General features: G+C 69.0%; 2 protein-coding genes across 2 annotated transcripts in view; both read left to right on the forward strand.

The window, feature by feature from the left end:
• Window positions 1-8,754, forward strand: part of LOC136789227 (pecanex-like protein 3) — a 35,341-nt gene extending 26,587 nt beyond the window's left edge. Inside the window, 8 exon segments of the mRNA XM_066989205.1 lie at window positions 280-383; window positions 1,152-1,299; window positions 4,474-4,704; window positions 6,154-6,373; window positions 6,376-6,427; window positions 7,890-8,056; window positions 8,147-8,425; window positions 8,566-8,754. Of these exon segments, the coding sequence (XP_066845306.1) occupies window positions 280-383; window positions 1,152-1,299; window positions 4,474-4,704; window positions 6,154-6,373; window positions 6,376-6,427; window positions 7,890-8,056; window positions 8,147-8,425; window positions 8,566-8,699 (1,335 nt within the window). The 3' untranslated portion in view covers window positions 8,700-8,754.
• Window positions 8,755-11,085: 2,331 nt separating this feature from the next.
• Window positions 11,086-22,504, forward strand: LOC136789228 (signal-induced proliferation-associated protein 1-like). Its single transcript, XM_066989206.1, is given in 18 exon segments — window positions 11,086-11,292; window positions 11,295-11,853; window positions 13,103-13,224; window positions 13,718-13,762; window positions 13,764-13,907; window positions 14,525-14,699; window positions 15,456-15,559; window positions 15,646-15,803; window positions 16,509-16,646; window positions 16,648-17,047; window positions 18,083-18,354; window positions 19,155-19,419; window positions 19,511-19,575; window positions 19,722-19,765; window positions 20,886-20,975; window positions 21,069-21,141; window positions 21,544-21,649; window positions 21,995-22,504. Coding segments are annotated over 18 exon segments (3,450 nt in total). The 5' UTR covers window positions 11,086-11,112.
• The last annotated feature ends 147 nt before the right edge of the window (window positions 22,505-22,651 follow it).

The following is a 22,651-nucleotide window of genomic DNA, read 5'->3' on the forward strand; positions in this document are numbered from 1 at the left end:
GGGGACAAGGAAATGGGGATGGGGGAGATGGGGACAGGGGAGATGGGGAGGGGGGAGATGGGGACAGGGGGGAGATGGGAAGGTGGGGGGGCGCACGGGGGGGGGACATGGAGGTGGCGGAGATGGGGACACGGGGGTGAGGTGGGGAGATGGGGACGCGGGGAGGTGGGGGACAGGGGGGTCGTGGGGGGCACAGGGGGACGCGGGGGCCTTTGGGGACACGTGGGGATGTTGGGGGGGGGGGGGGCTGACCCCCGCTCCCCCCCCCGCCCCCCCCAGCCCGTGGACAAGGCCTGGGACTCGCCGCTGGTCACCCTCTGCTTCGGGCTCTGCGTGCTGGGGCGCCGGGCGCTGGGCACGGCCTCGCACGGCATGGCGGCCAGGTGGGGGGCGCGGGGGGGCAGGGACCGGGGGGGGCACGGGGGGGGCAGGGACCCGGGGGGGCTTGGGTGCAGGTGGGGGGCGCAGGGATGTGAGGGGAACCCTGGTATTTTGGGGGGGGCACAGATGAATGGGGGACCCTGTTTTTTTTTGGGGGGGGATGTGGGGGGTCCCCAGCATCTTTTGGGGGGGGGGGCACGGGGATGCAGGGGGACCCCAGCATTTTGGGGGGGGGCGGGGGCACAGGGGTGTTCCCCAGCACCCTGAGGAGGGGGTGGGCACTTTTAGGGACCCACCCTGGTGCCCCAGGGGGACGCAGGGGTGGGGGGCGAAGCTGCCGTGGGGTACTGGGGGGGGGTCCCAAGGCTCGGGGGGGGTCTGACGGCTCAGGGGAGGGTCCGACGGCTCGGGGGCTCCCAAGGCTCTGGGGGCTCCCAAGGTTCTGGGGGGGTCCCAAGGCTTGGGGGGGGGGCACCAAGGCTCGGGGGGTGTCCCAAGGCTCCGGGGGGTCCCAAGGCTCTGGGGGGTCCCAAGGCTCTGGGGGGGTCCCAAGACTCGGGGGGGGGGTCCCAAGGCTCATGGGGGCTCCCAAGGCTCAGGGGGCTCCCAAGGCTCTGGGGGGGTCTGACGGCTTGAGGGAGGGTCTGACGGCTCGGGGGCTCCCAAGGCTTGGGGGGCTCCCAAGGTTCTGGGGGGTCCCAAGGCTCTGGGGGCTCCCAAGGCTCGGGGAGGGGTTCTGCCCCCCCCGCTGACGGCCCCCTCCCCCCCAGCCTGGAGCCCTTCCTGTACGGCCTGCACGCCCTCTTCAAGGGCGACTTCCGCATCACGTCGCCGCGGGACGAGTGGGTGTTCGCCGACGTGGACCTGCTGCACCGCGTCGTGGCCCCCGGCGTGCGCATGGCCCTCAAGCTGCACCAGGTGCGGGGGGGCACCGCCCCAAAAATGCCCTGCGAGGCCTCCCGGGGCAGGTTCTGGGGACGAATACTGGGGCAGCTCCATCCAGGTGGGCTTCAACCCCCCCAAAAAACCCTACAAGTCCTTCGTGGGAGGTTCTGGGGGCAAATACCGGGGTGACTCCATCCATCCAGGTGGGCTTCACCCCAAAAAGACCCTATAACTCCTCCCAGGGGAGGTTCTGGGCGTGACTCCATCCAGGTGGGCTCCATCCAGGTGTTCTTCACCCCAAAAAACCCTACAAGTCCTCCTGGGGCAGGTTCTGGGGGCAAATACTGGGGCAGCTCCACCTGGGTGGGCTTCACCCCAAAAAACCCCCAAACATCCCCCTGGGGGAGGTTCTGGGGGCAAATACCGGGGCGACTCCATCCATCCGAGTGGGCTTCACCCCAAAAAAGACCCTATAAGTCCTCCCAGGGGAGGTTCTGGGGGCAAATACCGGGGTGACTCCATCCATCCAGGTGGGCTTCACCCCAAAAAAGACCCTATAATTCCTCCTGGGGGAGGTTCTGGGGGCAAATACCAGGGTGACTCCATCCATCCAATTGTTCTTCACCCCAAAAAAACCCTACAAGTCCTCCCGGGGCAGGTTCTGGGGGCAAATACCGGGGTGACTCCATCCATCCAGGTGGGCTTCACCCCAAAAAAACCCTACAAGTCCTCCCGGGGCAGATTCTGGGGGCAAATACCGGGGCAGCTCCACCTGGGTGGGCTTCACCCCAAAAAACCCCTATAATTCCTCCTGGGGGAGGTTCTGGGGGCAAATACCGGGGCGACTCCATCCATCCAGGTGGGCTTCACCCCAAAAAGACCCTATAACTCCTCCCGGGGGAGGTTCTGGGGGTGACTCCATCCAGGTGGGCTCCATCCAGGTGTTCTTCACCCCAAAAAAACCCTACAAGTCCTCCCGGGGCAGGTTCTGGGGGCAAACACCGGGGTGACTCCATCCATCCAGGTGGGCTTCACCCCAAAAAAACCCTATAATTCTTCCTGGGGGAGGTTCTGGGGGCAAATACCGGGGCGACTCCATCCAGGTGGGCTTCAACCCCCCCAAAAAACCCTACAAGTCCTTCTTGGGAGGTTCTGGGGGCAAATACCAGGGCGACTCCATCCATCCGGGTGGGCTTCACCCCAAAAAGACCCTATAACTCCTCCCGGGGAGGTTCTGGGGACGAATACTGGGGCAGCTCCATCCAGGTGGGCTTCAACCCCCCAAAAAACCCTACAAGTCCTTCTTGGGAGGTTCTGGGGGCAAATACCAGGGCGACTCCATCCATCCACGTAGGCTTCACCCAAAAAAAAAACCCTAAACATCCCCCTGGGGGAGGTTCTGGGGGCAAATACCAGGGCAGCTCCATCTGTGTGAGCTTCACCCCCAAAAAACCCTACAAGTCCTCCCGGGGCAGGTTCTGGGGGCGAATACTGGGGCAGCTCCACCCGGGTGGGCTTCACCCCAAAAAAACCCTATAATTCCTCCTGGGGGAGGTTCTGGGGGCAAATACTGGGGCGACTCCATCCATCCAGGTGTTCTTCACCCCAAAAAACCCTACAAGTCCTCCCGGGGCAGGTTCTGGGGGCAAATACCGGGGCAGCTCCACCCGGGTGGGCTTCACCCCAAAAAGAAACCCTGTAATTCCTCCCAGGGGAGGTTCTGGGGGCAAACACCGGGGCGACTCCATCCATCCAGGTGGGCTTCGCCCCAAAAACCCTACAAGTCCTCCCGGGGCAGGTTCTGGGGGCAAATACCGGGGCGACTCCATCCATCCAGGTGGGCTTCACCCCAAAAAAGACCCTATAACTCCTCCCGGGGGAGGTTCTGGGGGTGACTCCATCCAGGTGGGCTCCATCCAGGTGGGCTTCACCCCAAGAAAAACCCTACAAGTCCTCCTGGGGGAGGTTCTGGGGGCAAATACCGGGGCGACTCCATCCATCCAATTGTTCTTCACCCCAAAAAAACCCTATAACTCCTCCCGGGGCAGGTTCTGGGGGCAAATACCGGGGCAGCTCCACCTGGGTGGGCTTCACCCCCAAAAAAACCCTATAATTCCTCTTGGGGGAGGTTCTGGGGGCAAATACCGGGGCGACTCCATCCATCCAATTGTTCTTCACCCCAAAAAAGACCCTATAACTCCTCCCAGGGGAGGTTCTGGGGCAAATACCGGGGTGACTCCATCCATCCAGGTGGGCTTCACCCCAAAAAAGACCCTATAACTCCTCCCAGGGGAGGTTCTGGGGGTGACTCCATCCAGGTGGGCTCCATCCAGGTGGGCTTCACCCCAAAAAAACCCTACAAATCGTCCTGGGGCAGGTTCTGGGGGCAAATACCGGGGCAGCTCCACCTGGGTGGGCTTCACCCCAAAAAAAAACCCCAAACATCCCCCTGGGGGAGGTTCTGGGGGCAAATACCGGGGTGACTCCATCCATCCGGGTGGGCTTCACCCCAAAAAAGACCCTATAAGTCCTCCCAGGGGAGGTTCTGGGGGCAAATACCGGGGTGACTCCATCCATCCAGGTGGGCTTCACCCCAAAAAAGACCCTATAACTCCTCCCAGGGGAGGTTCTGGGGGTGACTCCATCCAGGTGGGCTCCATCCAGGTGGGCTTCACCCCAAAAAAACCCTACAAGTCCTCCCGGGGCAGATTCTGGGGGCAAATACCGGGGCAGCTCCACCTGGGTGGGCTTCACCCCAAAAAAACCCCTATAATTCCTCCTGGGGAGGTTCTGGGGGCAAATACCGGGGTGACTCCATCCATCCAGGTGGGCTTCACCCCAAAAAAGACCCTATAACTCCTCCCGGGGGAGGTTCTGGGGGTGACTCCATCCAGGTGGGCTCCATCCAGGTGTTCTTCACCCAAAAAAACCCTACAAGTCCTCCTGGGGCAGGTTCTGGGGGCAAATACTGGGGTGACTCCATCCATCCAATTGTTCTTCACCCCAAAAAAAACCTACAAATCCTCCCGGGGCAGATTCTGGGGGCAAATACCGGGGTGACTCCATCCATCCAATTGTTCTTCACCCCAAAAAAACCCTACAAATCCTCCCGGGGCAGGTTCTGGGGGCAAACACCGGGGCAGCTCCACCCGGGTGGGCTTCACCCCCCGCCCCCCGAGCCCCCCGCTAAGGGCGCGGTGCCCCCAGGACCACTTCGCGTCCCCCGAGGAGCACGAGGAGGCGGCGGCGCTGTACGAGGCGGTGGCGGCGCACGAGGGCGGCCTGGTGATCGCGCACGAGGCCGACCCCGCGTGGCGCGCGGCCGTGCTGGCCGACGCCCCCGCCCTGCTGGCCCTGCGGCGCGTGGCCGACGAGGCCGCCGACGAGTACAAGGTGGTGGCCCTCAACCGCAGGCACCTCTGCTTCCGCGTCATCAAGGTGGGGGGGCGCGGGGGCACGGGGGGGGCACGGGGGGACATGGGGGGACATGGGGGGCATGGGGACATGGGGACATGGGGGGGCACGGGGACATGGGGGGACATGGGGACGTGGGGGGCACGGGGACATGGGGACATGGGGGGACATGGGGACACGGGGGGGGACTTGGGGGGACACGGCGACATGGGGGGGACATGGGGACGTGGGGGGCACGGGGACATGGGGACACGGGGGGGATGTGGGGGGGCATGGGGACACGGGGACATGGGGACATGGGGGGACATGGGGGGGACATGGGGGGACATGGGGACGTGGGGGGCATGGGGACATGGGGACACAGGGGGGACATGGGGACACGGGGGGGGACACGGGGACACGGGGCACACAGGGACATGGGGACATTGGGACATGGGGACACGGGGGGACACAGGGATGGGGGGGCATGGGGGGACACGGGGACATGGGGACACAGGGACACGGGGGGACATGGGGGGGACACGGGGGGACGTGGGGATGTGGGGGGCACGGGGACATGGGGACACGGGGACATGGGGGGACATGGGGGGACATGGGGACGTGGGGGGCACAGGGGGGGACACGGGGACGGGGGGGCATGGGGGGACATGGGGGGGACATGGGGACACGGGGGGGACTTGGGGACGGGGGGGACACGGGGGGACATGGGGGGGACACGGGGGACATGGGGGGGACATGGGGACATGGGGACACAGGGGGGACACGGGGACGCGGGGGGGGCACGGGGACGGGGGGGGCATGGGGGGACATGGGGGGGACATGGGGACACGGGGGGGACACGGGGACGGGGGGACACGGGGGGACACGGGGGGGGCACGGGGGGACGTGGGGACATTGGGACATGGGGACACATGGATGTGGGGACCCCTCTGGCCCCTGCCCATTGCCCCCCAGCACCTCCCAGTGCCCCCCAGCACCTCCCAGTGCCCCCCAGTACCTCCCAGTGCCTCCCAGTTCCCTCCCAATCCCCCATCCAGCACCTCCCATTCCCCCCCAGCACCTCCCAGTGCCCCCTAGGCTTCTCCAAATGCCCTCCCGTTCCCCCCCCAGCATCTCCCGTTCTCCCCCAGCGCTTCCCGGTGCCCTCCCAGCACCCCCCCAGCGCCTCCTGGTGCCCTCCCAGCACCCTCCCAGCACCTCCAGTGCCCCCCAGTACCTCCCAGTTCCTTCCCAATCCCCCATCCAGCACCTCCCAGTGCCCCCCAGCACCTCCCATTCCCCCCCAGCGCCTCCCGGTGCCCTCCCATTCCCCCCCAGCAGCTCCCAGTGCCCCCCAGTACCTCCCAGTGCCTCCCAGTTCCTTCCCAATCCCCCCCCCAGCACCTCCCGTTCCCCCCAGCGCCTCCCAGTGCCCTCCCATCCCCCCCCAGCGCCTCCCAGCACCTCCCAGTAACCCCCTTTCCCCCCCCCCAGGTGAACCGGGAGTGCGTGCGGGGGCTGTGGGCCGGGCAGCAGCAGGAGCTGGTCTTCCTGCGCAACCGCAACCCGGAGCGGGGCAGCATCCAGAACGCGCGCCAGGCGCTGCGCAACATCGTCAGCTCGGCCTGCGACCAGCCCCTGGGGTACCCCATCTACGTCTCCCCCCTCACCACCTCCTTCGCCGGCGCCCACCCCCAGCTCCGCGCCCTCGCCGGGCCCCCCTCAGCCCCCGCCGCCTCGCCCGAGGCCTGGCCGCCGCCTGGCGCCGGTGAGTGACACACACACACCCCCCCCGCCCCGGGGGTCCCCCCCGCACCCCAAGGGGGGCGGTGTGCGGCGGAAGTGGCCCCCCGCGGTGTACCCCAAAAGTGGGCCCGTGTATCCCAAAACTGGCCCCGTGTACCCCAAAAATGGCCCCGTGTACCCCAAAAGTGGGCCCGTGTATCCCAAAAGTGGCCCCATGTACCCAGAACTGGTCCCAGGACACCAATAATGGGCCCCGTGTATCCCAAAAGTGGCCTCGTGTACCCCAAAAGTGGCCCCGTGTACCCCAAAACTGGCCACGTGTATCCCAAAAGTGGCCTCGTGTACCCCAAAAGTGGCCTCATGTACCCCAGAACTGGTCCCAGAACACCAAAATAGGCCCCATGTACCCCAAAAGTGGCCCCGTGTACCCCAAAAGTGGCTGCATGTATCCCAAAAGTGGCCCCATGTACCCCAAAAGTGGCCTCATGTACCCCAGAACTGGTCCCAGAACACCAAAATAGGCCCCATGTACCCCAAAAGTGGCCCCGTGTACCCCAAAAGTGGCCTCATGTAGCCCAGAACTGGCCTCAGAGTCCCAAAACGGGCTCCCTGTACCCCAGAACTGGTCCCAGAACACCAAAATGGGCCCCATGTACCCCAAAAGTGGCCCCATGTACCCCAAAAGTGGGCCCATGTATCCCCAAACCGGCCCCGTGTACCCCAAAAGTGGCCCCATGTACCCCAGAACTGGTCCCAGAACACCAAAATGGGCCCTATGTGCCCCAAAAGTGGTCTCATGTACCCCAGAACTGGCCTCAGAACCCCAAAACGGGCTCCCTGTACCCCAAAAGGGGCTCCCAGGACACCAAAATGGGCTCCATGTACCCCAAAACTGCCTTAGGGCAGCCCAGAACTGGTCCCAAGAGCCCAAAACGGGCCCCGTGTAGCCCGGAACCGGCCTCAGAACCCCGAAACTGGCCCCACAACACCAAAACAGGCTCCGTGTACCCCAAAACTGGCTTAGGGCAGCCCAGAACAGGTCCCAGAACCCCCAAACCAGCCCCATGGACCCCAAAACTGGCCTCAGAACCCCAAAATGGGCTCCGTGTACCCTAAAAGGGGCTCCGGGCACCCCAGAACTGGCCCACGGCCCCAAAACTGGCCCCATCCACCCCAAAAGAAGCTCTGGGTACCCCAAAACTGGCCTCAGAACCCCAAAACGGGCTCCATGTACCCCAAAAGGGGGCTCCGGGCACCCCAAATCTGGCCCCAGGACCCCAAAACTGGCCCCGAGCACCCCAAAAGTGCCTCCAGGAGACCCCAGCCCCCCAGATTGCCCCCAGGACCCCCAAACGCACGTTTGATTGACCAAACTGCCCCCAAACCTGACCCCCCCCCGACCCCAAAACCGCCCTCCTGCACCCCAAAAACCGCCCCCCCGACCCCCAAACTGCCCCCCCTCACCCCCCCGTGCCCCCCCCCAGGCTGCGGAAGGCCTGCGGCGCCGGCTGCAACAGCGGGGGCAACATCGAGGACGTCGAATGCGGGGGGGGCGCGGGCAGCAGCGGCCCCCCCGGCCCGGCGGGCGGCGCGGCCCCCCCGGGGGCTTCAAACCCCCCCGTGCCGCCCGCCACCACCCAGCCCCCCCCAGGTAGGAGCCCCCCCCCCTCCTCTCCTGCACCCCCCCCACGTGTGTGTTTGGCGGGGGGGGGTCTTGGTGTGTGCCCCCCCCCATCATCAGCGTGTCCCCCCCCCCCCGTCCCACAGGCCCTGAGCAGAGCGGGAGGCCCGGGCCGGGCTGGGGGGGTCTCGGGGGGGGCGACGGCCGCCAGAACCCCCCCACCGTGCCCCCCCCGCCTGCAGGCCCCCCCCCCCGGGCCCGGCGCCCCCCCCGCCTTTGCCTACGACGGCCCCTGCGGCAAATGGAGCTTGGGCGGCCGCAAGGGGGGGGGCAGCGACGGGGACCCCCCCCCCGGGCACCCCAGCGACCCCCGGGGGGGGCACCAGCACCGTGGGACAGGTGAGTGGCGGGGGGGGGGGGGGGGGGGGGCAAAAATCTGGGACCCTCAGCAAACTGGGGGGGGGGTTCACATGGTGTGGGGGCCCCCCCATCTGTGGACCTGCCCCCCCCATTTACTTCCTCCCCCCCCCCCCCCCCAGGCTGCTGCGGACGCCGGCACCCGCCCCCCCGCGGCCCCCCCCCAGGAGCAGCAGAGCCCCACGGCGCAGCCCCTCCTGGAGCACCAGTACTGACCCCCCCGGGCTGGTCCCGACCCCCCCACGGACAGCAATAAGGACCCGGGGGTGCCCCCCCCCCCGCCACCGACCCCCCCGTGCCCCCCCCTGTGCCCCCCCGCCGGGGGGGGGGGGCTCGGACTCATTTTGAGGCATTTTTCGTTTTTGTTTTTTTTTTCGTGTTTTTTTTTTTTTTCGGGGGGGGGTTGATTACAAAAAAAAAAGGAAAAATACAAAAAATACACAAAACCACTCAAAATGAGCGTATTTCCCGCCGCTGTGCTGGGGGGGGGGGGGATTTGGCGGGGGGGGGGGGGGGGCGTCCCGGATGCCCCGGGGGGGGTCACAGCGGCCGGGGGAGGAAGCGGCGGAGGGGAAGGGCGGGGGCGCGGGGGGGGGGGGGGGGAGCTCGGCCGGCCCCGTCCCAGCACCGGCAGCGGGGAGCGAGCGGGGGCCCCCCCCGGTCCCCCCCCCCACCCTGCGCACGGTGCGTGGCCCCCCCCCGGCCCCCCCCGCGGCGGCGACAGCGACAGGGCGGGAGCGGAGGAGACGAGGTAGGAGCGAGCGGGGCCCCCCCCCCCCCAGCCCCATGGCCCCCCCCGGCACCGAGCGGCCCCCCCCTCTTCCAGGACCCCCCCCCTCTTCCAGGACCCCCCCCCCCTTTCCTAGAGACCCCCCCCTGCTCCGGTACCCCCCCCCCCCGCTCAAGGGACCCCCCCCGCCACCACCCCCGAGTGCCCCCAGGCTCTGGAGCCCCCCCCCCAAGGCTGGTGGGGGGGGGGGGGGCGTGTGTGGTGCCGGGGGGGGGCCTTGCACGAGGATTGTGCACGGGGCAGGGGCTTGCATGGGAAGGGCTTTGCACGGGGGGGGCCTTGCACAGGTGATTGGCACGGGGGGGGGTCACGCACGGGGGTTTTGCACGGGGGGGGGGGGTCGCATGGCGGCGGTTTACACGAGGGCTTTGGGGGGGGGGGGGTCGCACGGGGGGGGGCCTTGCACGCTTGATTCGCACCAGGGCTTTGCACGCCGGGGCCTTGCACGAGGGCCTCGCACGGGGCTCACGCGTGGGCGCTGCACGGCCGCTTGTGCACGGCCCCTGCCCCCCCCCCCGCCCCCCCCCGGGCCCCTCCAGCCCCCCCCCCCCCGTGCAAATCCCCGTGCAAGCCCCCGGCCCTCGAGCAAGGCCTTTGCACGGGGGCCGCGGCCTTGCCCCCCCCCGCCCCCGCACGACGGGGCCCACGGCGCCCACGGCCTGGGGGGGGGCAAAACGGGGGCGAGGGGGGGGCCGGGGTCCCTCAGGAAGGGGGGGGGGCCGGACACCGGGGCCGGGGGGGGGCCGGACGCGGCAGCAGCGGGGGGGAAGCGGGAGCGGGGGGGGGGGCCGGACGCCCGGGGGTCACGAGGTCAGCGGCGGCCCTGGGGGGGCCCTGGAGGTTGGGGGGGGGGGGGGGCGAGGGGAAGGGGAGGGGGGGGCTGCACACGGGGACCCCCCCCTCGTGGGGTGGGGGTGGGGGGGAAGCCGGGGGGGGGGGCAGCAGGGCTCGGGGGGGCCCGTGGCCCCCGGCACTTCCCGTATGGCAGGAAGCCGCCGGCGTCGGCCTGGCCCCGCGGCCCCTCCCCCCCCCGCAGGGCCCCCCCCCCCGCACACGGGGACCCCCCCGGCCCACGGGGACCCCCCCCAGCTCCGCTCCCGGCCCCCCCAAGAGCCGGGGGCTTTTTTTGGGGGGGGTGGGGGGGCAGGAGGGACAGGCCCCCCACCCCCCAGTGCCAGGTTGGGGCCCAGGAGGCCGGGTGGGACCTGGGTGCCCCCCCCCCCGGAATTTTTATTTTGGGGGGGGGGGGGCATTGGTAAATGGGGGGGGCAACGGGGTGGGAGGGGGGCAGGGGGACATGGGGGGGGCAGGGACAGGCCCAGAAAGGGGAGCGGGGGGGGGAAGAAGGGGGGGGGGAGCCCCCCCAGACCCCCCCAGGCCCCCCCCTGACCCCCCCCCGTCCTCTTGCCCCCCCCCAGGTGCCGCCGTCGCCCCCGCCCCCAGCGAGAGCAGCGGCCGCGGCCCCCCCGCGGCCCCCCCCATTGACCCCGGCCCCGCCGTGGGAAAAGGGGGCGGGGCCTCCGCACGCGGGAACTGCCGCGCAGCCAATCGGGGCGCGGGCCCCGTTCCCACGCTTCCATTGACAAATCCCGAACGGGGGCGCTGGGAGCCCGGGGGGGGGGGGTCCCGTTAAAGCGGGGGGGGTCCTGTTAAACCGGGGGGGGTCCCGTTAAAGCGGGGGGGGTCCCGTTAAACCGGGGGGGGTCCCGTTAAAGCGGGGGGGGTCCCGTTAAACCGGGGGGGGTCCCGTTAAAGCGGGGGCGAGGCTCAGCGTTAGCGGGGGGGGGTCCCAAAGGGCTCAGTGAAAGCCGGGGGGGGGGGGTCCCAGGGGTTCAGCAGGGGTCCCGGGGGGGGGGGGGCGGGGGTCCCGGGGGGGGCCATGCAGTCCGACGACCTCTTCCTCCGCAAGATGCGGGGGCCCTCGTCCCGGCCCCCCCCCTCCCCCGGCCCCCTCAGCTCGGCCGGGGGGGGCGGAGCTCGGGGGGGGGGCTTCTCCCCGCCGCCCTCCCCGGGGGGGGGCCCCCCCATGCAGCGCAGCAGCAGCGAGGCCACGCTGGGGCCGACGGGGGGGGGGGGGGCCGGGGGCCGCCAACCCCCCCCGCGCCCGTGCCCACAGCCACGAGGAGCCGGGGGGGCCGGGGGGGGGCAGCCCCGCGGCGCGGCGCTTCCGCGACCCCCTCGTGCTGCTGGGGCTGGGGGGCGAGGGCGAGGCCGAGGGGGGGCCCGACTCCTTCCCCCGCCCCCCCTGGGCCCCCTTCGTCGCCCACTACGACGTGCAGAGCCTCCTCTTCGACCCCAGCCAGGCCCCCCCCGCCCCCCCCCGACCCCCCCGGCACCTCGGGGGCTTCGGCCGCCCACCTGGGCCCCGAGGAGCCCCCCCCCAGCCCCGGGGGGGACGACGAGGACGCGCTGGTGCTGAGCTGCCCCCGCTTCTGCTGCGAGACGGGGGGGGAGCAGGAGGAGGGGCTGGCCCCCCCCCGCGGCCCCCCCGGGCCCGGCCACCTGCCCAACGCCGCCGTGGCCGTGCTGGAGGAGCCCCCGGCCGGCTCGCGGCCCCCCCACGCCATCGAGCACAGCGACGCGGGCGCCGACTACTACCGAAAGTACTTCTACGGCAAGGGTGAGCCGGGGGGGGGGGACACGGGGGGGGGACGCAGTGGGGCTGGGAGTGGTGTTGTACGGGGGTGTGGGGCATTGCACAGGGATGTGCGGCATTGCACGAGGATGGGGGGCTGTACACGAGGACGTGGGGCTTTGCACGAGGACGGGGGGCTTTGCATAAGGACACGGGGCTTTGCACAAGGACACGGGGCTTTGCACGAGGATGTGGGGCATTGCACAAGGATGTGGGGCTTTGCACAAGGACGGGGGGCATTGCACAAGGACGGGGGGCTTTGCACGAGGACGGGGGGCATTGCACAAGGACAGGGGGGCATTGCACAAGGATGTGGGGCTTTGCACAAGGACACAGGGCATTGCACGAGGACGTGGGGCTTTGCACGAGGACGGGGGGCATTGCACAAGGATGTGGGGCTGTGCACGAGGACATGGGGCTTTGCACGAGGACGTGGGACTTTGCATAAGGACACGGGGCTTTGCACAAGGACACGGGGCTTTGCACAAGGATGTGGGGCTTTGCACGAGGACGTGGGGCTTTGCACGAGGACGTGGGGCTTTGCACGAGGACGTGGGGCTTTGCACAAGGACACGGCATTGCATGAGGACACGGGGCTTTGCACGAGGACGTGGGGCTTTGCACAAGGACACAGGGCATTGCACGAGGACGTGGGGCTTTGCATGAGGACGTGGGGCTTTGCACAAGGACACAGGGCATTGCACGAGGACGGGGGGCTTTGCACGAGGACACGGGGCTTTGCACAAGGACGGGGGGCTTTGCACGAGGACGGGGGGCTTTGCACGAGGACGGGGGGCATTGCACAAGGACACGGGGTTTGCACGAGGACGTGGGGCATTGCACGAGGACACGGGGCTTTGCACGAGGACGTGGGGCTTTGCACGAGGACACGGGGCTTTGCACAAGGACGTGGGGCTGTGCACGAGGATGTGGGGCTTTGCACGAGGATGTGGGGCTTTGCACAAGGACGTGGGGCATTGCACGAGGACGTGGGGCATTGCACGAGGACGTGGGGCATTGCACGAGGACGTGGGGCATTGCACGAGGATGTGGGGCTTTGCACGAGGACGGGGGGCATTGCATGAGGCCATCACCCATTGCACGGTGCCCAGAGCTGTTGCACGAGGCTCTGGCTCGTTGCACAGCACCAGGGCGCTGTGCAGAGCTCTGGGGTGTCTCACGGGGTCCCGCCCCCCCCCCAACACCCTCTGCCCCCCCGTGCCCCCCCCCCCAGAACACCAGAACTTCCTGGGCGAGGACGAGCGGCTGGGGCCTGTGGCCGTGTCCCTGCGGCGGGAGGAGAAGGAGGGCCCAGCCCCCCAGTACCTGCACCGCATCATCCTGCGCACCAGCCAGGTGGGGGCCGGGGGGGGCGGGAGGAGGGTTTGGGGGAGTGGGGGGGGGTTCCCAGGGGTCTGGGGGGGTGGTCTCGGGGGTTTGGGAGGGGTCACAGGGGATTGGGGGGGGGGTGTCTCAGGGTTTGGGGGGGAGTGGGGAGGGGGGCGCACAGGGATTTGGGGGGGAGGTCCAGGGATTTGGGGGGGTTCCAGGGGTCTTGGCGGGGGGGGTCCCAGGGGTCTGGGGAGGGTCCCAGGGGATTGGGGGGGAGGGGTCTCAGGGTTTTGGGGGCGGGTCCAGGGGACTGGGGTGGCTCTCAGGGGTCTGAGGGGGGGGTCCCAGGGGATTGGGGGGATGTCTGGGGGTCTTGGGGGGGGTCCCAGGGATCTGGGAGGGTCCCAGAGTGTTGGGGGGGGGGGGTCTCAGAGTTTGGGGTGGGGGTCACCACGGGGGCCTGGGGTCTCCCAGGGTGTGACGCTGCCCCCCCCCCCCCCCCCCCCCCCCAATTCAGCTGCGGGCGCTGCGGGGCTCGGTGCTGGAGGAGGCGCTGCCCCCCAGCGCGCGCCCCCCCCGGGTCCCGCGGGGTGCCCCCCCGCAAGCTGCTGGAGCACCTGGTGCCGGGGCTGGGGGTGCAGGCGCTGCGCCTGGCCGGGCCCTCGCCCGCCGTGCCCGAGACCCTCCTCAAGCTGGACGAGCAGGGGGTGAGCAGGGGGCGGGGCTTGCACCAGGGCTGGGTGTGCGCAGGGAGGGAGCGTGCACGAGGGGTGGCTTTTGCAGCAGGGCTGGGGCTTGCACAAGGATGGGGCTTGCACGAGAGTGGGGCTTGCACGAGAGTGGGGCTTGCACCAGGGTGGGATTGGCATTGCACCGGGGCTGGGGCTTGCACGAGAACGGGACTTGCACAAGAGCGGGGCTTGCACAAGAGCGGGGCTTGCATGAGAGCGGGGCTTGCACGAGAGTGGGGTTTGCATTAAAGTGGGGCTTGCACAAGGATGGAGTTTGCACAACACCGGAGCTGAGGCTTGCACAAGGAATGCGCTTGCTCGAGGACAGCGCTTGCATGAGACTGGGGCTTGCACAAGGCTGGGGCTTGCACGAGGACGGGGCTTGCACGAGGAATGGGTTTGCAAAAGGCTGGGACTTGCACGAGGCCAGGGCTTGCATGAGGCTGGGCCTCACACGAGGAGTGGGTTTGCACGAGGACAGAGCTTGCACGAGGACAGAGCTTGCACGAGGCCGGGGCTTGCACGAGGCCGGGGCTCGCACGAGGGGCGCCCCGTCCCGCCGGTGCCAGCGCGAGCCGTGCGCGTGCCCGCAGCTGAGCTTCCAGCGCAAGGTGGGGGTGCTGTACTGCCGGGGGGGGCAGGCCTCGGAGGAGGAGATGTACAACAACGAGGGCGCGGGGCCGGCCTTCGCCGAGTTCCTGGCGCTGCTGGGCACCCGCGTGCGCCTGCGCGGCTTCGCACACTACCGCGCGCAGCTCGACACCAAGAGTGAGCGGGGCGCGGGACGGGGGGGGGGGGGGAAGGGGGGGACATGGGGACGGGAACAGGATGGGGACGTGGGGATGGGGACAGGGGGATGGGGTGGGATGGGATGGGATGGGGATATGGGGACGACATGGGGATGGGGACAGGGGGATGGGGACACGGGGATGGGGACAGGGGGACAGGGACATGGGGATGGGGACAGGGGGATGGGGATATGGGGATGACATGGGGATGGGGACACAGGGATGGGGACAGGGGGACAGGGACATGGGGATGGGGACAGGGGGATGGGGATATGGGGATGACATGGGGATGGGGACACGGGGATGGGGACAGGGGGACAGGGACAAGGGGATGGGATGGAAACAGGACAGGGACACAGGGATGGGAACAATGGGACACTGGGATGGGATGGGGACAGTACGGGGACACGGTGATGGGAACACAGGGATTGGGACAGGGACACAGGGACAGGATGGGGATGTGGGGATGGGGAAAACAGAAACGGGATGGGGATGTGGGGACGGGGACATGGGGACGGGGACAGGATGGGGACAGTAGCAGGACACGGGGACGCTCATGGGGACAGGGACGTGGCTGGGTATGAGGACGGGGATGGGGACAGGAATGGGATGGGGATGTGCAAGGAGACGTGGGGATGTGGGGACATGGGGACGGGGGGATATGGGGACACAGGGACATGGGGACGCGGGGACAGGGGGACATGGGGACGCGGTGGCTGCAGCCGTGCCCCCGCAGCCGACTCGACGGGCACGCACTCGCTGTACACCACGTACCACGGCTACGAGGTGATGTTCCACGTCAGCACCATGCTGCCCTTCACGCCCAGCAACCGCCAGCAGGTCCGGATGGGGGGGGGCAGACACGGCGGGGGGGGGGCAGGACTCATTTTGGGGTGCTGACCCCCCCCCCCCGTCTGCTCCCCCAGCTCCTGCGCAAGCGCCACATCGGCAACGACATCGTCACCATCATCTTCCAGGAGCCGGGGGCCCGGCCCTTCTCCCCCCGCGCCATCCGCTCCCACTTCCAGCACGTCTTCATCGTCGTGCGGGCACACGAGCCCTGCACGCCCCGCGCCTCCTACAGGTGGGGGCTGGGGGCTTGCACAGGGGGGCCGGGGGTGTTGTAGGGTCCCCGTGGGTGTTGTAGGGCCCCCGGGGGTGTTGTAGGGTCGCCAAGGGAGGCACACGGTGCCCATGGGTGGTGCAAATTCCCTGTAAGTTTTGCACGATCCCAATAGGTTTTGCACGACCCCAATAGGTTTTTCACGACCCCTATAGGCTTTGCACTATCCCTATAGGTTTTACACAATCCCTATAGGTTTTACACAATCCCTATAGGTTTTGCATGGTCCCCAAGGGAGCTGCATGGTCCCCATGGGTGCTGCCAGGTCCCCATGGGTGTTATGGGGTCCCAGAAGGCATTACATGGTCCCCACGGGTCTGGCACGGTCCCTATCGGTGCTTCAGGGTCCTGTGGGTCATGCGTGGTCCCTATAGGTGTTGCACAGCCCCCAGAGGTGTTTCAGGGTCCTCTGGGTGTTGCACAGTCCCTACAGATATTGCACAGTCCCTACAGACGTTGTATGGCCCCCATGGGTGTCGCAGGGTCCCACGGGTGTTGCACAGTCCCTACAGATATTGCACAGTCCCTACAGACGTTGTATGGCCCCCATGGGTGTCGCAGGGTCCCACGGGTGTTGCACAGTCGCTAGAGTCACTGCACGGCCCCCGCGGGTGCCCCGGGCTCCCTGTGGGTGCCCCCCGTGACCCCCACACCCCCCCCCCGCAGCGTGGCGGTGACGCGCTCGGAGGACACGCCGCTCTTCGGCCCCCCGCTCGCCCCCGGGCAGCGCTTCCCGCGGGGCGCGGGGCTGCGCGACTTCCTGCTGGCCAAGGCCATCAACGGGGAGAACGCGGCGGGCCGGGGGCCGCCTGGGGGCCATGGCCGCCCGCACCCGCCACCAGTACCTGCAGGAGCTGGCGCGCGCCCACGCCACCGGCCCCCCGTTGGCCGCCCTCCCCAGGGGGCTACCGGCGCTGGGGGGCCGGCGGCGGGCCGGGGGCGGCGGGGGCGCGGCGGGGGCGCTGGTGTGGGGGGCGCGGGCGCGAGCCCCCGGGGGTCCCGAGGTGCCGTGCCTGCTGGGGGTGGCGGCCGAGCGGCTGGTGCTGGCGGCCCCCGGCCCCGGGGTGCTGTTCAGCGCCGCGTGCCGCGACGTCCTGGGCTGGGCCTTCGCCGACGGCGGCCTCGAGCTCTTCTACGGGGCCGGGGAGTGCGTGGGGCTGAGGCTGCCCCACGGCGCCGCCCCACAGGTGGTGGCCAGGCTGCAGGTGAGTGTAGGGGGGCGTATGGGGGGGCGGTGGGGGGAGATGGGGGGAGACAGGGGTGATGGGGGCGGTGCGTTCGTGGCGTTAACCGTGTTGGGGTGCTCAACGGGTCTGTGTTGGGGACCCCAGGGGGTTGTGTTGGAGCCCCCCACCACCACCACCACCCCATGGCTCCATACTGGGGTCCCCGTGGCTCCCTGTTGGGGTTCCCCATGGTTTTCTGTTGGGGGTCCCCATGGCTCCCTGTTGGGGTTCTCTGTGGGTGTGTGTTGGGGGTCCCCATGGGTTTGTGACACCATTGTGGGGGTGTCTCACGGCTTTGTGTTGGGTGCCCCATGGGATTGTGTTGGGGTGCCCGTGGATTTGTTTTGGGGCCCCCTATTGGGGTTCCCAATGAATTTCTGTCGGGGTGCCCCATGGGTTTCTATTGGGGTTCCCCATGGGATTACGCTGGGGTCCCCATGGGTTTGTGACACCATTTTGGGGGTATCTCACGGCTTTGTGTTGGGTGTCCCATGGGATTGTGTTGGGGTTCCGCATGGGTTTGTCCTGGGGTCCCGTGGCTTTGTTTTGGGGCTCTCCATTGGGGGTTCCCTATGAATTTCTGTCGGGGTGCCCCATGGGTGTCTATTGGGGTGCCCCATGGGTGTCTATTGGGGTTCCCCATGGGATTACGCTGGGGTCCCCATGGGTTTGTGACACCATTTTGGGGGTGTCTCACGGCTTTGTGTTGGGTGCCCCATGGGATTGTGTTGGGGTTCCGCATGGGTTTGTCCTGGGGTCCCCGTGGCTTTGTTCTGGGGCTCTCCATTGGGGGTTCCCTATGAATTTCTGTCGGGGTGCCCCATGGGTTTCTATTGGGGTGCCCCAGGGTTTCTATTGGGGTTCCCCATGGGTTTCTATTGGGGTTCCCCATGGGTTTCTATTGGGGTGCCCCATGGGATTACGCTGGGGTCCCCATGGGGTTGTGTTGGGGGCCTCACGGACGTGTCCCATGTGCCTCCCACCCCCCCAACCCCGTGTCCCCCCGTCCTGCAGGCGGTGACGCGGGGCTGCGAGGCCCGCGAGCTGGCCCCTGCCGCGGGGGCCGGGGGCCGCCTGGGGTTCCGCGTGGCGGGGGACGGGGTGGTGACGGCCGTGCAGCGCTTCTCCTTCGCCGAGACCGCCGGGCTGCGCCCCGGCGCCCGCCTGCTGCGCGTCGCCCGCCGCCCCCTGCCCGCCCTCAGCCCCCGCCGCCTGCGCGCCCTCCTGCGCTGCCCCAAGGCCGCCCTCACCCTGCTGCCCCCCGACCGCGACGGGCGGCCCCGAAGGTCAGCGCCGGGTGGGGGGGGGCGTGGGGCTGGGGGTGATGGGGGGCAGAGGAGGGGATGGGGGGGACGGGGGGACATGGGGGGATATGGGGAGATGGGGCTATGGGGGGAGATATGGGGATATGGGGGGGGGGACATGGGGGGGCATGGGGAGATGGGGAGATGGGGAGATGGGGGGGATATGGGGGGAAGGGGGACATGGGGGGACATGGGGGGACGTGGGGAGATGGGGGGAGATATGGGGACTTGGGGGGGAGGGGGACATGGGGGGGACATGGGGGGGAAGGGAGAGATGGGGCGGACATGGGGGGACATGGGGGGGACATGGGGAGATGGGGATATGGGGGGAGATGGGGATATGGGGGGAAGGGGGACATGGGGGGAAGGGGGACATGGGGGGGCATGGGGAGATGGGGAGATGGGGAGATGGGGGGATACAGGGGGGATATGGGGGGAGGGGGACATGGGGGGGCATGGGGGCGTGGGGAGATGGGGGAGATATGGGGACTTGGGGGGGAGGCGGACATGGGGGGGACATGGGGGGAAGGGAGAGATGGGGAGGACATGGGGGGACATGGGGGACATGGAAAAGATGGGGAGAGGGTGGGAGGAGATACGGGGGGGACGTGGGGGGGCATTGGGGGATTTGGGGACATGGGGGGAAGGGGACACGGATATGGGGGCACAGGAGGACGTGGGGATGGGGGGTGATGGGGGGCATTAGGACATGGGGGGAGATGGGGACGTGGGGGGCACAGTGTCGCACATCCCACCCCCAATTTCCCCCCCGTGCCCCCCAGGAGCTTCTCGGAGCTCTACACCCGGTCGCTGGAGCAGGGCCGGGGAGGGGGCGCCGAGGGGGGGCCGGGGGGACATCGGCGACAGCAGCGACAGCGGCGACAGCGGCGACAGCAGCGACGGGGGGGCACGGCGCAGCGGGGGGCACGGGGGCTGCGCCCCGACACCCTGCGGCTGCTGCGCTCCCTGGCGCTGGCCGAGGAGCCCCCGGGACCCCCGGGACCCCCCCGGGACCCCCGAGAGCCCACGCGAGTGCCCCCCAAACCCGTGAGTACCCTGGGAACCCCCCCCAATAAATCCTTGCCCCCCCCCCCCCGTGACCTGACCTTTGACCCCCCCCCCCGTGCCCCCCAGGCAGCCCCTGGCTGACCCCACGCCCGACCTCCTGCTGCCGCACCGCAGCCCCCCCCGCACAGCGACACGGTGAGTGGGTGCCCCCCCCCCCGGTGTCCCCCCCCCGGTGTCCTCCCCCTGTCCCCATGTCCCCGTTGACCCCATGTCTTCCTCCTCCCCCCCCCCCCCCCCAGGGAACCCCCCGGATGCTGGTGGCCCCGTGACCCCCCCTGAAGCTGGAGCCCCCCGGGCCCTTCGCTGCGGCAATCGCTGGGCAAGCGTGAGTGTCCCCAAAAGTGTCCCCAAAAGTGTCCCCAAATGTGTCCCTGTGCCCCCCCGTGACCCCCACACTGCAGCCCCACCGGTGCCCTGTCCCCATCCTGCATCGCGTGCCCCCCGTCCCCGTCCCCTGTCCCTTGTCCTGTTTCTTGTCCCTTGTCCCCAGTCCTGTCCCGTGTCGCTTGTCCCTGTCCTTGTCCCCTGTCCCCATCCCTGTCCCTTGTCCTCATCCTTGTCCCGTCCCTGTCCCCATCCTTGTCTCCTGTCCCCATCCTTGATCCCCTGTCCCCATCCCTGACCCTTGTCCCCAGTCCTGTCCCGCGTCACTTGTCCCTGTCCTTGTCCCCTGTCCCCATCCCTGTCCCCATCCTTGATCCCGTCCCCATCCCTGTCCCTTGTCCTCATCCTTGTCCCGTCCCTGTCCCCATACTTGTCCCTTGTCCCCATCCCTGTCCCCAATCCCCTGTCCCCAATCCCCTGTCCCCATCCCTGACCCTTGTCCCCAGTCCTGTCCCATGTCCCTTGTCCCTGTCCTTGTCCCCCGTCCCCATCCCTGACCCCGTCCCCATCCCTATCCCCAATCCCCTGTCCCCATCCTTGATCCCCTGTCCCCATCGCTGACCCTTGTCCCCAGTCCTGTCCCGTGTCCCTTGTCCCTGTCCTTGTCCCCTGTCCCCATCCCTGTCCCTTGTCCTCATCCTTGTCCCATCCCTGTCCCCATCCTTGTCTCCTGTCCCCATCCTTGATCCCCTGTCCCCATCCCTGACCCTTGTCCCCAGTCCTGTCCCGCGTCACTTGTCCTTGTCCCCTGTCCCTATCCCTGTCCCCAATCCCCTGTCCCCATCCCTGTCCCCTTTCCCTGTCCCTGTCCCCATCCATCCCCGTCCCCATGCCCGCTGCCCACCCCACACCCATGTCCCCACTGGGGGTGTCCCCTGTCCCTGGGGGGGGTGTCCCCATGTCCCTGGGGGGGTGTCCCCATGTCCCTGGGGGTGTCCCCATGTCCCTGAGGGGTGTCCCCATGTCCCCACTGGGGGTGTCCCCATGTCCCTGGGGGGGGTGTCCCCATGTCCCCACTGGGGGTGTCCCCATGTCCCCACTGGGGTGCCCCCACCCCGCAGTGCTGGCGGAGCCCCTGGACGAGGAGTGGGATTCCATCGCCCGCGTCGCCGCCGCCTGCAGCAGCATCCTGGAGGCGCTGGCGCGGGAGGGTGAGCGCTTGGGGGGGGGGGGGGCATGGAGTTGGGGGGGCTTGGGGGTGGGGGTCTCACACCCCCCCACCCCCCACCCCCAAAACCCCACAGGGCAGCAGCTGCCGGAGCCCCCCGGCCCCGCGGACACGCAGACCCCGAGCCAGGCGGCCCCCGACGATGAGTGAGGACGGGGAGGGGGCTGCGGGGGGGTCTCTGGGGGGGGTCTTTAGGGGTCTCTAGGGGGCGTTGGGGGGTTCTGGGGGGCTTTAGGGGTCTCTGGGGGGGTTTAGGAGTTTCTGGGGGGTTTGGGGAGGCTCTGGGGGGTCTTAGAGGTTCTCTGAGGGGGCTTTAGGCGTCTATGGGGGGGTCTGGGGAGTTTGGGGGGTCTTTGTGGGGCTCTGAGGGGGCTTTAGGGGCCGCTGGGGGGCTTTGGGGGTCTCTGGCGGGGGCTTTGGGGGGCTTTGGGGGGCTCTGGGGGGCTTTGGAGGGGGTTGGAAGGTTTTAAGGGAGTTGGGGGGGACGTTAGGGGGTCTGGGGGGTCTCAAGGGGGTCTGAGAGGCTTTGGAGGGGTCGGGGGGGCTTTAAGGGGTCTGGGGGTCCAAGCACCAGCCCCCCCAGATCCCCGGACGCTGTCCGAGAAGGTGTCGCAGCTGGAGGTGATGCTGAAGAGGCTGCAGGAGGACCTGCAGGAGGTGGGGGCGCGGGGGGGCACGGGATTTTTGGGGGGGGGGGGCAAAGGATTTGGGGGGGGCACAGAGGATTCTGGGGAGGGGGCACAGAGGATTGGGGGGGTCACAGGATTTGGGGGCGCAGAGAATTTGGGGGGACACAAGGGATTTGGGGGGGGGCACGGAGAATTTGGGGGGGGCGGCACAGGGAATTTGGGGGGGGGTCGCAGGATTTGGGGCATCCACTGGGGGCAACGGGAGAGACTCAGGGGGAGCTGGAGGGGGACTGGGGGGGGAGAGATATCGGGGGGGTTCGGGGGGGTCCCGGGGTGGGGGTCCCGGGGGGGGCTCACGTCCTGCCCGGCGCAGGAGCAGGAGGCGAAGGCGCGGCTGCAGGCCGAGGTGCGGACGCTGCGGCGAAGCAACCGGCGGCTGCAGCAGGAGCAGGAGGAGGCGGCCGCGCGGCTCAGCCAGGTCACCCGCCTGCTGCGGCCCCCGGGGACCCCCCGGGACCCCCCAGCCCCCGGGGCCCTAGGGGGGCCCTCAGCCCCCCCCACCCCCAGCAATCACTGCACCACCACCACCACCCCCCGGGGCCAGGGGCAGCGTCCTCGTGCGAGGGGCGCGTGCGGGAGCTTGGGCACGCTGAGACCCCCCTTGCACACTCACCCCTCCTTGCACACTCACCCCCCCCATGCACACTCACCCCTCGTGCACGTGCACCTCATGCATGCAGCCTCGTGCACACTCGCCCCCCCGTGCACACTCACCCCCCCCCCCCCGTACACGCTCAAGCCCTGTGCACGCTCAGCCCCCCCCCCCGCACACTCGCCCCCCCCCCCCCCCGGCCCCCCTCTAACTGTGAAAGTGAAGCTGTGACGCCCCCCCCCCCCCCCGTGACACTGGAGCCCCCCGGGGGGGGGGGGGGCCACCCCCATCCGCCCCCCCCCCCCACTTTGCACCCTCCCACCCAATAAAGCCTTCGGCCTCAGCAGGTTCCGGCCTCAAGCTGTGAATTGGGGGGGG

The sequence above is a fragment of the Anser cygnoides genome, unplaced genomic scaffold (genome assembly GCF_040182565.1).
Source record: "Anser cygnoides isolate HZ-2024a breed goose unplaced genomic scaffold, Taihu_goose_T2T_genome scaffold_43_1, whole genome shotgun sequence".
Taxonomy (NCBI): Eukaryota; Metazoa; Chordata; class Aves; order Anseriformes; family Anatidae; genus Anser; species Anser cygnoides.